Genomic DNA, 16,032 nt, shown 5'->3' on the forward strand with positions numbered 1-16,032 from the left:
TTACAAAGCTATAGCAATCCAAATAGTATGGTACTGGCATAGAAAGAGACATGTAGACCAATGGAACAGAATTGAGAGCCCAGAAATAAACCCATGCATATCTGGTCTATGAATATTTGACAAAGGAGCCAAGAATCTCACTGGGGAAAGGATACTCTTTTCAATAAATGGTGCTGGGAAAATCAGATAACTACATGCAGAAGAATGAATGAAACTGGACCCCTATCTTACACCATTCCCAAAAAAAGAACTCAAAATGGATGTAAGATTTAAATGTAAGACCGGAAACCATGAAACTCCTACAAGAAAGCATAGAGGAAAAAACTTGACATTGGTCTTGGCAATATTTTGTTGGATATGACACCAAAAGCACAAGCAACTGAAGCAAAATAAACAAGTGGGACTACTTCAAACTTAAAAACTTCTGCACAGCAAAAGAAACAATCAAAAAAATGAAAAGGCAACCTGCAGAACAGGAGAAAATATTTGCAAACCATATACTGGATAAGGGGTTAATATTTGAAAAAATAAGGAACTCCTACAATTCAATGGTAAAAACACAAATAATCCAATTAAAAAATGGGCAAAGGACCTGAATAGACAGTTTTCCAATGAACACATACAAATGACCAATAGGTACAGGAAAAGATGTTCAACATCACTAATCATCAGGGATATGCAAATCAAAACCACAATGAGATACCACCTCACACCCGTTAGAATGGCTATTATCAAAAACAAAAACGAAAACACAAAACAAAAACAATCCCAAAACCAAGAGATAATATTGGCAAGGATGTGGAGAGAAAAGTGAACCTTTGTACACTGTTGGTGGGAAAGTATATTTGTAAAGCCACTATGAAAAACAGTATGGAGGTTCTTCAAAAGATTAAAAACAGAACCACCATATGATCTATCAATTCCACTTCTGGGTATATATCTGAAGGAAGTGAATCACTATCTTGAAGAGATACTTGCATTCCCATGTTCACTGCAGCATTATCCAGAATAGCCAAGACATGGAAACAAAGTGTCCATCAACAGATGAATGGATAAAGAAAAGTGGTAAATACACATACACACACACACACACACACATATATACACACACAATGAAATATTATTCAGCCATAAAAAATAAGGAAATCCTGCAATTTGTGACAATATGGGTGGCCATATAAGGCATTATGCTAAGTGAAATAAGTCAGACAGTAAAGGATAAATCCTGTATGTTCTCACTTACATGTGGAAACTAAAAGAGCTGAACTCACAGAAACAGAGAGTAGAATGGTGGTTGCCAGAGGCTGGGGTGGGGGGTCGGGGAAATGGGGAGATGTTGGTCAAAGGGTACAAACTTCCATTTATAAGATGAATAAGTTCTGGGGATGTAACGTACAACATGGTGACTAAAAATAACAATACTGTATTACATACTTGAAAGTTGCTAAGAGAGTAGCTCTTAAACGTTTCAACACACACACACACACACACACACACACACACACACGGTAATTATGTAAGCTGATGGGAGGTGTTAATGAACGTTACTGTGGCAATCATTTTGCAATATATATGTGCATCAAATCACCACGTTGTACAACTTAAACTTACACAATGTTATATGTCACCCATATCTCAGTAAAGCTGGGAAGAAACAGAATTGCAGAGCTTCAGGACTGATGCATTTCCTGAGCAAATTTCAAACCAGTGTTTTTTCAAATTGCAATCTGCTTCTACCCTACACACAATACTGCTTTCCTAGAACTATGCTAAACACTTGACACTGACAATATTTGCATCTTATAGAAAAAAAAAATTCTGATGTTTGATAGCCGAAAGATATTATTTGGGTATTCTGTTAAAGGTTTTTTTTTTTAGTTTTTTTATCCCAGGACCTTGTGAAGTGTCTGGCACAAAGTGAGTACAAGTGATCATATTTTGAGGTGATAAATATTTGAGGATCCCTTAGATCTAGAAACTTGACTAAACCATGTAAAATAATGAGAATAAACACTGTTATTACCTCATCTTGGTTAGACACCCTCTTGCCTCTTCTGTGCCAGATAAGGAGAGAACAGGGACATATGTCAGGATGATGTGCCCTGTTCCAGCTCTACCTTAGGGATACAGGTCAGAGAATAGTGCCAAAGACTGTGTTGGAATGCTTTCCTCACAACTTTACAATGCTAGAGATATAAACTGACAAAAAATGCACAGGCTGTAGCAGGGAGTGGTGGGAGATTTCCTGTCACTTCATATTTGAGAAGGTGAGAAAGAAAGCATGAAAGTAGTTAAACATGTTCTGTTTGCTTCATTAAGAAGATCTGAGATAAGGTTTGTGGTTCTACATATAGGGATCATCAAGCAAGCCTACAATGCATTATCTACAAGAAAACAATATTTACCAAAAGTGGTTCAAGTCAGATAAAGAGTGGAATGGTTTTGTACTGAAGTAATATAATTGTCAATCACCCTTTTTAAGTTACATGAGTTACTTGGTTTGGCAGATTACCACTGTTACTTTTATTCCCCAATAACCTTCTTCTTTTTACAAAGGATCTGGTAACTACAATAATATATGTAAAAATGTAGGTACTTTCTCCCGGAAGGCCCACCAGAATTGCACTGAAGCACCTGGCTGGACCTTCTGCCTCTTCACAGCTGAGGCATGTGGCTAAGCTGTCTGGATGACAAGAACGCAGGGTTGCTGCATCACAGGGTAGCCCAAGGGAGAACGCTGGGGCTGAATGGCATTCATCAGCAAAGAGGGCCGGCTTCTACAATGACCAAGAGGACATGGGGAAATTGAATGGGATCAAGCAACTGAGAGAAAGGCCAGGGAGGGTCAAAGTCAAGTGCTGTATGATAAATGGTTGTGGACCCAAAGGGCCTAGTACTCTCTAGCAATAAATATGCTTGGGGAAAGAGGGCAGGCAGATGGAAGGGACAAGTTAACAAAGTAATCAAGGGTAAGAAAGATACTGAATGAAACAACTGTTTTCAAGAAAGCACTGCAAGAGACCAGTGTAAAATTTATGAACTGTGAAAGAAGCAAATGCAGAAGAGGGCATTCTCTTTCTCCTATGAACCTACTATAAGCTTCAGAGAGTAACAAATTGCATGGGTTTTGGAAGTCAGAGATCAGTGCAGATCACAGAGGAGTTTCTGATAGGTGGGACAGGTAATTGATTAACACCAGATGGAACCCTGTTGGGAAATTAAATGTCCTACCTGATTCCAGATTCATGAGGGGGAAAGAATTCAGATGTCAAAGTAGGAATAAATTTCCCAGGAGAGAAGGTGACCTTGGAAGGAAGCAGGGTTGACCTTGAACAGGTGTTAGGAATTGCCACATTTGTGTAGTGGAAAACATACAGCTGTTGGGAGTACAGCTAGACCTGAGTTCCAGTCTCAACTCTCCTACTTAACTTTTAAACTTATTCAGTACATAACCTTGGGCAAAGCACTTAACCTCACTAAGCAATTTCCTTACCTACAAAGTCTGTATTAGAAATCCTACACTTATAGGCCTGTAAAGCCTCTACTACAGTACCTTACACATAATGGGTGCTCCATAAATGATAGCTATTATTACTGTTTTAAATCTGAACCAAATTTATAACCAGAGATGACTTGAGATAGGGAAATTCTTAGAAATTCTTTGAGTTGGAAAGAGTTGACAGCAGAAAAAGTTATAAAAAGCTTGGACACTACCTATTCTAATATCAAATATCTAAATATCAAGAAAGACAGATGAGCTCTAACTGTAATGCTTTTCATTAGTAGGATTTTCCTTCTCTCTACAAAATGTGGTATATTTTGTATTAGGAATTTGTGGACGGTGTGAGAAAGATTGCCATCACATGGGCCCTGAGACTTAAATTTATTTTAATATATATTTTTAACAAAAAAGACAGTTTTAAGAAATCTAGAAATTTACCTGATGAGGTCCTGAACTCGACTGTTAAAAGCATCACCTTGTGAGGGTTTGCTTTTCATTTCCTGTGTTGATATTTTTGGTGTAATTGGCTGGCTGTTTCCATCTGGTCGATTGGCAATCAGGCAGCCAAAAACCACAGCACTGACTTTGAGAAGTCCAGTTGTCAAGCCTTCGAAAACTTGCTTATTTGTATTTCTTCCCAAAATAGCATTATTTTCATCTGGAACATAAACCTAGATGGAAAAAAATACAGTAATTGTGTTTCAATAAAACCACCAAAAATGAACAGAGATGATATGGAAAATTTCTGGAATCATAAATAATTTTGAAATTCTAGAGGTGCCATCTGAATGTTTGAGTATTGGTTCTAAGGTCAGATTGTCGAGTTCAAATCTCAGCTTTGCGCCCGCTAGCTGGGTGACCTTGGGTAGGTTGCTACTTCCAAGCTTCAATTTTGTCATTTATAAAACAGGGATAATGACATTACCTATAACATAGGGTTCTTGTGAGGATTAAATGAGCTAATAACATAAAATGCTTAGCTCGTGCCTAGGCGCATAATAAGCACTCAATAAATATTAGTTATTCAATTGAATAAAGTATATTAAAAATTTGTATAAACTCAGAAAACAAACCAGTTGGTAAACTGATAGCACTGTTTCTTGTTAAAGTGAATTTAAAAAATATCTAACCTAAATTCCTCTCTTAGGAAAAAATTTGCATTTCTTATTACAAAATGGTAAAATAGTTTTTTGCCTAATACATAGGGTCATATTGAGCTCTATTTATTTATGGTTTACAGGAAGTAATATGCCTGTTAAAAGCTGGACAAGGAGTCAGAACCTGGGCTTGGGTTCTGGCCTTGCAGCTATATGATCTTAGACATGTTCCTTAACCTTTCTGTGTCTCAGTTTCCTCAACTGTTAAATGAGGATAATCTTAGTATCTAATGAATCAACATACGTAAATTCTTAGAACAATGTTTGGCACATAGGTAAGTCCCACAGAAGTGTCATCTGCTACCGTAACTGCTACTCTTACTGTGATTCCTACTATTACCAGGAGTAAATACTACTGCGTGTGAACATCAGCTCTCGCAGAGAAGGATGACTAGAAGTACAGTGGCTAGATACATAATTACCAGGCTGGGAGCTCTGTGCCCTGGCATGTGATGCTGGCTACATAAGGGTTCACTCTTCCCACGGAGAAGAGGGGCTCCTGAAGGCCTCCCTACCAAGAAAGGGGCAGAGACAAGAAGCTAAAGGTGGGGAGGAAGGAAGTTTGGACTTGGAATCAGATAGCACTGTATTTAAGTTCCAATTCCTCCTCCAGCATGTCACATGACTGTATGTAAATACTTCACATTTCCAAGCTTTGGTTTCTGTATCTGTCTACCTGCTAGGACTACCATGAAGTTCAAATAAGACGATGAATGGGAAATCACTTGGTAAATTATTACCAATAACTTCACAAATGCACTTACTTAATAACAACTAGTCTTTGCCTCGTTCTCATTCTTTATCTGCACCAGTTCTATCAAAAGATAGAGGAATAAATGATCACTGGGATTCAAAAGGAAGATCTTTATAAACACAAGCAAATAGTCCCTCCATTGTTTATTGTTGTTGTTCATTTAGAGATTCCATGAAAGTTACTTTTCTGAGAATAGCCTTGTTTAAGACTGTTGACCATCTCTAACCACTGAGCCATTCCTAAGCCAAAGTAATTACAGTAGAATCTTTCTGCAGTATGTGCTGATGGAAGCTCCCTTTGAAACTCTATAAAACAGTCACAGAGCTTCTTCAAGCTGTGACTAGCATAATGTAGCCTATCCCAATACAGAAGGTGGTATTAGGAGTTGAGCTTGAATCAAGGATTTCTGTATAAGTCAGGATAAGCTAGGTTATGCTGCAGTGAAAAATTCCTCAAAAATTTCAGTGGTTTCAAATGATAAAGCTTTATTTTTCATTCAAATGACATGTTCATCTGAGACTGGCTGGGGCTCCTGTTGTCCTTACTTCAGAGTCTAGGTGACAAAGCAACCATCATTTAGAGCAACAATGCCCAAAAGAACTTTCTAAAATGATTGAAATGTTTCAATCTATACTGTTCTACATCTGCACTTGTCACATGTGGATAATGAGTACTTCAAATGTAGTTAGTGTGACGTGGAACTGAATTTTTAATTTTAGTTAATTTTAATTTAAATAGTGGCTAGTGTATTGAACAGTACAGTGGACTGTAGGTCATAGTGGCAGACAGCAAAAAATATCTCTGGAGGGTCTTGTGTCAACATTAAATGAGCTACCTGGAAATGACACATCACTTTTGCTAACAACATATTGGCCAAAATGAATCACATAGTCCAATTCAACTACAAGGGAGACAAGAAACGTCATTCTACTATGTACTTGGTAAGAGGGGGAGAATCAGAACATCTGGTCCACAGCACTAACAACAGCATAATATTGTTTCTTCCGTTATGACTATACAAATATTATTCACAGTTAAGCTATTTAGTAAATGATTACATTTACTTTCTTGTACAAATTTTTGGTTTCACTCAGATGTTGAATTTCTTATGTATGTATCACTAGTTCATTGTCAATCTTTCTGGTTAAAATGGAATTTCCTCTCAAGTTCAAACACATCGGGGATTGATTCTTTTTCTCCTTCCAATGGAGACAATTGTCCTGAAACAGCCATCCTCCTGCTCTAATCTGGACTGGTTGCTCTCTAGGTGTACTACATAGCTCTCATTTTGAGATGCCCTTCATCTTCATCCTAAGAATTCCTTCCACCCCCACTCCCCCCCAACCCCGAGTTAGATTCCTTTATTTCTTGGATTCCAAACAACTTCCAAAGAAGTTGAAAGTTCTTTGGAAGAACTTCCATGGGAAGTTCTGGGAAGCATGGGAAGAAAAATTTTGAGACCTTGTATGTCTGAAAGTATATTTATTTCATCCTTATACTTGACTGATAGTTTGGATGGATATAGAATTTTTGGTTGGAACTAATTTTCTTTCAGAGTTTTTTTTTAAATAAATTTATTTATTCATTTATTTTTGGCTGCGTTGGGTCTTCATTGCTGCGTGTGGGCTTTCTCTAGTTGCGGCAAGTGGGGGCTACTCTTTGTTGCGGTGTGCGGGCTTCTCATTGCGGTGGCTTCTCTTGCTGCGGAGCATGGGCTCTAGGTGCGCGGGCTCAGTAGTTGTGGCTCATGGGCTCTAGAGCGCAGGCTCAGTAGTTGTGGCACACAGGCTTATTTGCTCCGCGGCATGTGGGATCTTCCCAGACCAGGGCTCAAACCCTGCACTGGCAGGCAGATTCTTAACCACTGTGCCACCAGGGAAGTCCCTCTTTCAGAGTTTTTAAGGACTGCTCCATTGTTTCCTACTTTAAGCACTGTTCTTCAGAAGTCCAATTAATTCCTAACGTTTTTTTACATGTCCTATTTTGTCCTCTCTGGAAACTTTTAGGCACTTCTTACCCCTGATTTCTTCTGTCGTGGTATAGGTCTTCCTTCATTTTTTGTTCAGAAACTCAGTGGTCTTTTCAATCTGAAAGTCATGTGTTTCACTTCTGAAGATATCTCTTGTATTACTTCTTTGCTAATTTCCTCTCATTTATTTTCTCTGTTGGATTTTGGTCCTGAACTGAGTCTTGAATTTTCTTGTATTTTTTTCTTCTGCTTTTCATATCTTTTTACTTTGTCCTACTTCTTAGGCAATTTCCTTAACTTTATTTTCCAGTCCTTCTGCTGAATTTTTCATTTCATCAATTGTATTTTTAATTTTCAGGAGTTCCTTTGGGCTCCCTGTATGTTTTGTTTCTACAGTACTTTGTTTTTGCTTCATGGCTGCAATATCTTCTCATCTCTGTGAAATTCTAATTTTTTAAGATTTTCTTTTGTTTCCTGCATGGTCTTTGTTTCCTTTGAGTTCTTTCTTTGTATTTCAGGTTGTAGGCTTTCCTCAAATATGTGGTAATCTGGGGATTTCTGTTCATACTTAAAATTAATGCATAGATGGATTTCAGTGTTTCACAATCTAGATCCAATAACAAGCTGGATACAAAGTCAGCATGAGGGGCCTCAGTTTGGATGACTAAGCAGAGACCCAGCTGGGGAATCCCAACTGTCAATATTTACAGGTCTATTCTCCTGGGACAGTTAGTGTCACAAGAATGGAATCCTATGCCCTCTAAGCCTAGAGTATATGACATGGCCTGCTCATTTTCTCAGAGGTTCATAGAAGGGGCTGAGTGTCTCAGTGTTTAAGGAACAGATTTTCACTTAATCATTTTGTTTTTGTATGATTTCTGTATGGCTGTACCTGGTGTCCCCATGTCCTGAGTAACTTTGGTTCAACCTCTTGTCTTCTGCTAGTGTTTGGGGAGGGGCGTTCACTTGGCTGTACATGTAGCAGATGGGATCTAGGGCATCTGAACTGCCTCTTATTTAGACTTCCAACCAATCCTCCTCTTTCCAGCCCTACTTGTACCCTCATTTTCTGAGATACTTGGGAACTCTAATTTTTGGGCCTTCTGGGGTTATGTGGCACAGGTTTTCTTCTGGTAGGAAGACCTCCTGCTAATTGAGGTTTTAGCTTTTAGGTAACTGTTTTTCAATCATTTGCTTTCCAGATTAAAACATACTTGCTTTCCTTTCCTTCCCATTCTCTTTGTCTTTGAGGGGTTAGAACTTTATCTGTTTATCTATTTACCATAATATTAGTGGGGGCCTCCAGAGAGAGAGAATGTAACTTGTGTGTTCAATTGGCCACATTTTAAAATTAACTCAATAAATCACCTAAAGACACAAGTTTCTTTTTCTTTTACAAACTACAGAAGGAATATGAGAAACACATTTCTGGATAATGTCAGGGTTCTTCATACATCACAGATTTTCATATTCCTTTCTTTTCAAAAACCTTGTACTGATGTTAAGTATTTCAAATAAAACACTATACATGTGCATTTTAGCAACCTTTCACTTCTCTAGAAGTATTTTATCCAATAATTATATCTTTTAAGAATATAGTTGAGAATCACAAAGACATTAAAGACTTCTGAGATACCAAAATTAGTGTCATTTATTTAATCACCTGCTCATCTAACATTTGAATATCTACTACATCCATGGTCAAAGGAATAAAGTGATGCTCTGCTTACTCTAAGGGTCATTTAGACCCTGTATACTCTGATTTTACAAATAAGTGTAGAAAGCTGTGGTTTACTGGTTTATAGTAGAACAGAAAGAACAATATAAAAGAGAGAAGTGGTAGCCATTTTAGAGGTAGGCAGTAGCAAAATGTAACACTAATTCTGGAAGCATAAGAAGAAACAGATATAGGAATGCTAAAGGCACTGTAATGTGAGACACGTTATTTTTACTGGACTCACTCATCTTTATTTGCACTGAAATTATTATTTACTACAAATCAGTATAACTGTTTATGCTCAAAATGACAACCTTAAGATATCAAAAAAAAAAAGCTAAATTATGAACCTCACTTATTTGGGGGGGGGGCAAAGAAAAAAGGATGAAAACTAACATTTATCAAGTTTTTCTTCTATGCGAGATACTTAAGTATTTTCCTTATACCATTACGTTTAATTTTTGCAGATTAACATATCAAAGTTCAGAGATAGCAAGCAACATGTCCAAGTTTCACAGCTAGTTAATAGAAGAGCTGGGACTTGAACTTGAGTTTATCAGACTCTGAAGCCCACGTGCTTTCTCTTACCTCACACTGACTTCCTCCCACTGGCCATCTCCTTTACTGAGGATTCTGGAGCAACTGTCTCAACTGGAGGGAGGTGAAAACTGATCATGGGCCAAACATTGCCTTTCTGATGTCTCTTCCATTAAAAGTTCTTAATTAATTTGAACTTTATTCTTGACGAAAGGGCATGAAAATATTTTATTTAAAGGTTGTTGGAATAATTACGGGTGAAATATACTAAACTTATTATTCAGAAACCATAAATGTGGTTCAAGGACCAAATGTTACTCCTTCATCAGCCCCCCCAAAATAAGCTCAATGTAAAGTAAATCAGATCAGTCCCCCCAAAATAAGCTCAATGTAAAGTAAATCAGATATATTTTTACACTTTTCTTATTTTCTCTGTCCACAACTGACAACTTTTGATTTTTCTATTTCATTGGGGCTTTCTGCTTAATTTTAGAAACACCATTTTGGCAGTTTTTAATACAGTAAACAGAAATTGAAAAACTTCTCTAACAATCTGGCAATTATATGAAGAACACTTGTGGCCTGCAGGAGCCAAGCTTGTCATGGTGAATCCTGGGACCTCAGACCTCAGTCTAAAGGCCCTCACTGTACTGAACAGTCTTTTATTTTCTCACTATGGTCTCCTATTTTCCACCAGTCTAAGCCCCTCACCTCATCATATTTTCGCCCCAAATTTGTTTTTTTCTCTCTAATTTTCTTATTTAATATTGATTCTTTCACTGCTGAGAATAGAGTTTTCTTTTGCTTGTAACCTTTGACGAAGTCTTTGTCTCATCAGGACATTATTTTATTCAAACGGTCACAGAAATTCTCCTCATCCTTCTATATAGATTTTTCTTTTGCTGGTTTAAAACCCTTTTACCACAATGTTTTAAATAGGAAACTGATGTTTCATCTAAGAAAGAATTTCAAAATTGAATGAATTAAAGTATGAAGGGGTTTATCTTCAGTTAGACAAAAGGTTCTTTCTAGTCTTCAAGAATGAGATTTGATAAAGAGAAACTTTAAGGAGAAGGTATCTACACTGTAAAGGATATTCTATTCACAGCAGTACTCTGCACTGTTGTCTTTTGTCTAGTTGGGTATCACTGTTACTTGCCAGAGGTAAAGTAACTCGTTAACAGCCTGCTCTTTTGGGACACTTAGTAGACGAAATGCACACCTAGAGTTCTGATATACGCTTATAGACTAACACTTGAGTTTGAACTTCCTTCTAACACAGCTGCTGGGCCAAGGGCACATTGCAAGTTGAGGGGCCTGTCCTTTAGGAAAGGTGTGCAAGCAACATCTCCCTTCCCCCCTGCCCGCTGTCTATTGCACACCTGGCTTACCTGAGTCTGGAACACATTCCATCCTAGGGTGGGTGGTCTGTGGAGGGCAGGGGAAGGTTGCCTTCCCAGCATGCAGCAGTGCTTGTAACTACCACCTGCTGGTACGTACCAGGCCTGGCCTGGGAAAAAACAGAGCTATGTAGCTTTTGTCTCTTCTGAATCTGTCGCTCCTGAGGCAGAAATCTAAAAACCACAATTTCTCTTCAATGGATGCAAGGTATTTCCTTTAGTATATTTCTTTAGAATACACTGGTGTGGTTATTATCTTACTCTTATAGTAGCAGCAGACTATAAGTAATTTCATGTAATACTCTTATTTATAAAATTTCTCCATCTCAAAAATATTTGGCTTTCTCAAAATTTGCAGATATTTCATATAGTTTTAGATCAAGAAAGAAACTTAGAATCAATTTTTTTCATTTTATATTTGAGGAAATCATTGTCTAGAGGAGAAAGAGACTTTCCTGAGAATGAAGAAACCATCAGGGCTGGAATAAGTACTGTGCTACTTCTCTAAACCTACTCCAAGGAGAAACCCAATATCTATAGGGCTAAGCTCTGAGACAAAGTGTTTTAGCAAAATTAAATTAAAAGTCATTATCACTTTTAAAAGATGAGCTCATACTCTTTCTTTCCCCCACTACCTCCCACCACCAAAGTAGTTTTGAAAACTTTCTACATTCTTTTTTGCAATCCAGAAAGATGCTTTTATTAGTAGTATAAATCTATCCATCTGTAACATGATTCCATGAGAGAGAAAATTAACTTGGTAATCAGTGGTAATTCTATCCAACTAATTTTCAGTATTGTGAAGTTGGGCTTAAGTATTTTTAAGTCGTAGAGTGTGTTCACAATGGTCAGAATATGAACTAAACTCACTGAGAACCAATAGGAGATTGTTTAGAAAGCTCCTGTCAAGTCCATGTCAGAGTATAGGGAAAAAAAGGCAAAAAAATGTGGAAGGGCACCAGCATCAGACACAGGTTTCCACATTGCTGGGACCATTTTATTTCCTAAATAAACTGTCTTCAGACTACAACAGTCTTTTCACCATTGACATTTTATAAAACATCTATGCTTATGTTGTATTATGTATAAAAATAGAACTCATGAATGATATTTACCCTGATGATTTACTTGGCTTAAAAGCATGAAAAGAAATTACATATGAATGGCTAATAGTTTTTCAACATTATCTTTTTTAAATTTCACAAACAATATCAAGACAATATTAAAGAGGATGGTGCATTTTATCCCAAATATTATTACCCTTTTTAATATATTTATGCCTTTCAGACTGTTTATACATTTTCCAAAATCCTAAATAATATAATTTCAGCAAACTTTATAGTGCATGCCTTAGTGGTCTTGATGCTTGGAAATTTCTTTGTTATTAATGTTGAATCATATTATTTTTCTGCTCAAAAGAATCCCTGGCTTCTTATCTCCTGCAAAGCTAAAGTCCAAAACCGCATAATGGCCAAAGAGGCCCTTCCTGATCTGTCTACTTCCCCAATTACCTCTCTGAATTCATGTATTACACTTTGTCTGTATGGCTCTTACTCTTGCTCTGCTATTTCCTCTGCCTAAATACTCTTCTCCCAGGTATCCTCATGACTCATTCTCCCTCTTCCTCTAGGTCTCTATTCAAATGCCATCTTAACCATAAGCTTTTCCAGACTATCTCTTTAAAAGTTATATTCTTCTCCCCCAAACCCACTTCCCTTTCCTGTTTACTCAGCTTTATTTTTCTCCCATTGCAATGGTCACCTTCTAAACTAGTATGTATTTCCTCTCTCTCCAAGCTAGAATATAAGCTCCATGAGGGCAAGATTCTGTTTTGTTCAATTCTCTGTTCCTGGTGCCTAAAACAACACTGGCTACATATGAGGTGTTAAAAAAGAATCTTGTTGAATGCACCTAGATATTGATTTTCAATTTAAAAAACCCAATTATTGTAACATATTCAGAAGTTCCAAGTTAAAAATAAAACCAGCACTTAAGGGACTTCCCTGGTGGTCCAGTGGTAAAGAATCCGCCTTCCAAATGCAGGGGACGTGGGTTTGATCCCTGGTCGGGGAACTAGGATCCCACATGCTGCGTGGCAACTTAGCCCATGTGCCACAACTACTGAGCTTGTGCACCTCAACGAGAGAGCCCGAGTGCTGCAAACTACAGAGCCCATGCACCCTGGAGCCTGTGCACCACAACTAGAGAGAGAAAAGCCTGCACACCACAACTAGAGAGAAATCCGTGCACCGCAACGAAAGATCCCGCATGCCTCAACGATGATCGTGCATGCCACAACTGAGACCCGACGCAGCCAAAGACAGAAAGGAAAGAAAGAATAAAAACATGACATTCACAGAAAGATAGACAAGATGAAAAGGCAGAGGGCTATGTACCAGATGAAGGAACAAGATAAAACCCCAGAAAAACAACTAAATGAAGTGGAGATAGGAAACCTTCCAGAAAAAGAATTCAGAATGATAGTGAAGATGATCCAGGACTTCGGAAAAACAATGGAGGCAAAGATCGAGAAGATGCAAGAAATGTTTAACAAAGACCTAGAAGAATTAAAGAACAAACAAACAGAGATGACCAATACAATAACTGAAATGAAAACTACACTAGAAGGAATCAATAGCAGAATAACTGAGGCAGAAGAACGGATAAGTGACCTGGAAGACAGAATGGTGGAACTCACTGCTGCAGAACATAATAAAGAAAAAAGAATGAAAAGAACTGAAGACAGCCTAAGAGACCTTGGGACAATATTAAACGCAACATTCGCATTGTAGGGGTCCCAGAAGGAGAAGAGAGAGAGAAAGGACCCGAGAAAATATTTGAAGAGATTATAGTCGAAAACTTCCCTAACATGGGAAGGGAAATAGCCACCCAAGTCCAGGAAGCACAGAGAGTCCCATACAGGATAAACCCAAGGAGAAACATGCCGAGACACATAGTAATCAAATTGGTAAAAATTAAAGACAAAGAAAAATTATTGAAAGCAGCAAGGGAAAAATGACAAATAATGTACAAGGGAACTCCCATAAGGTTAACAGCTGATTTCTCAGCAGAAACTCTACAAGCCAGAAGGGAGTGGCATGACATATTTAAAGTGATGAAAGGGAAGAACTTTCAACCAAGATTACTCTACCCAGCAAGGATCTTGTTCAGATTCGATGGAGAAAACAAAAGCTTTACAGACAAGCAAAAGCTCAGAGAATTCAGCACCACCAAACCAGCTCTACAGCAAATGCTAAAGGAACTTCTTTAAGTGGGAAACACAAGAGAAGAAAAGGACCTACAAAAACAAACCCAAAACAATTAAGAAAATGGTAATAGGAACATACATATTGATAATTACCTTAAACATGAATGGATTAAATGCTCCAAGCAAAAGACACAGGCTTGCTGAATGGATACAAAAACAAGAACCATATATATGCTGTCTACAAGAGACCCATTTCAGACCCAGGGACACATACAGACTGAAAGTGAGGGGGAGGGAAAAAGATATTCCATGCAAAAGGAAATCAAAAGAAAGCTGGAGTAGCAATACTCATATCAGATAAAATAGACTTTAAAATAAAGAATGCTACAAGAGACAAGGAAGGACACTACATAATGATCAAGGGATCAATCCAAGAAGAAGATGTAACAATTATAAATATATATGCACCCAACATAGGAACACCTCAATACATAAGGCAACTGCTAACAGCTATAAAAGAGGAAATTGACAGTAACACAATAATAGTGGGGGACTTTAACACTCCACTTACACCAATGGACAGATCATCCAAACAGAAAATTAATAAGGAAACACAAGTTTTAAATGACACAACAGACCAGATAGATTTAATTGATATTTATAGGACATTCCATCCAAAAACAGCAGATTACTCTTTCTTCTCAAGTGTGCATGGAACATTCTCCAGGATTGATCATATCTTGTGTCACAAATCAAGCCTCAGTAAATTTAAGAAAATTGAAGTAATATCAAGCATCCTTTCTGACCATAATGCTATGAGATTAGAAATCAATTACAGGGAAAAAAATGTGAAAAACACAAACACATCGAGGCTAAACAATGTTACTAAATAACCAAGAGATCACTGAAGAAATCAAAGAGGAAATCAAAAAATACCTAGAGACAAATGACAATGAAAACACGACAATCCAAAACTTATGGGATGCAGCAAAAGCAGTTCAAAGAGGGAACTTTATAGCAATACAATCCTACCTCAAGAAACAACAAACATCTCAAATAAACAACCTAACCTTATACCTAAAAGAACTAGAGAAAGAAGAACAAACAAAACCCAAAGTTAGTAGAAGGAAAGAAATCATAAAGATGAGAGCAGAAATAAATGAAATAGAAACAAAGAAAACAATAGCAAAGATCAATAAAACTAAAAGCTGGTTCTTTGAGAAGATAAACAAAATTGATAAACCATTAGCCAGACTCATCAAGAAAAAGAGGGAGAGGACTCAAATCATTAAAATTAGAAATGAAAACGGAAAAATTACAACAGACACCGCAGAAATACGAAGCATCCTAAGAGACTACTACAAGCAACACTATGCCAATAAAATGGACAACCTGGAAGGAATGAACAAATTCTTAGAAAGGTATAACCTTCCAAGACTGAACCAGGAAGAAACAGAAAATACGAACAAACCAATCACAAGTAATGAAATTGAAACTGTGATTAAAAATCTTCCAACAAACAAAAGTCCAGGACCAGATGGCTTCACAGGTGAATTCTATCAAACATTTAGAGAAGAGCTAACACCCATCCTTCTCAAACTCTTCCAAAAAATTACAGAGGAAGGAACACTCCCAAACTCATTCTATGAGGCCACCATCACCCTGATACCAAAACCAGACAAAGATGCTACCAAAAAAAAAAAAAAAAAAATTACAGACCAATACCACTCATGAATATAGATGCAAAAATCCTCAACAAAATACTAGCAAACAGACTCCAACAACACA

At 37.4% G+C, this 16,032-nt stretch overlaps 1 protein-coding gene across 3 annotated transcripts in view; it reads right to left on the reverse strand.

The window, feature by feature from the left end:
- The window catches only part of SCAPER (S-phase cyclin A associated protein in the ER), a 485,805-nt gene that overhangs the window by 72,295 nt on the left and 397,478 nt on the right, over window positions 1-16,032 (reverse strand). For all 3 annotated transcript variants that reach the window (XM_059912693.1, XM_059912690.1, XM_059912691.1), the window contains one exon: window positions 3,941-4,173. In XM_059912693.1, the coding sequence (XP_059768676.1) occupies window positions 3,941-4,173 (233 nt within the window). The remainder of the gene's footprint in view (window positions 1-3,940; window positions 4,174-16,032) is intronic.

Source organism: Balaenoptera ricei, chromosome 2, assembly GCF_028023285.1.
Source record: "Balaenoptera ricei isolate mBalRic1 chromosome 2, mBalRic1.hap2, whole genome shotgun sequence".
Taxonomy (NCBI): domain Eukaryota; kingdom Metazoa; phylum Chordata; class Mammalia; order Artiodactyla; family Balaenopteridae; genus Balaenoptera; species Balaenoptera ricei.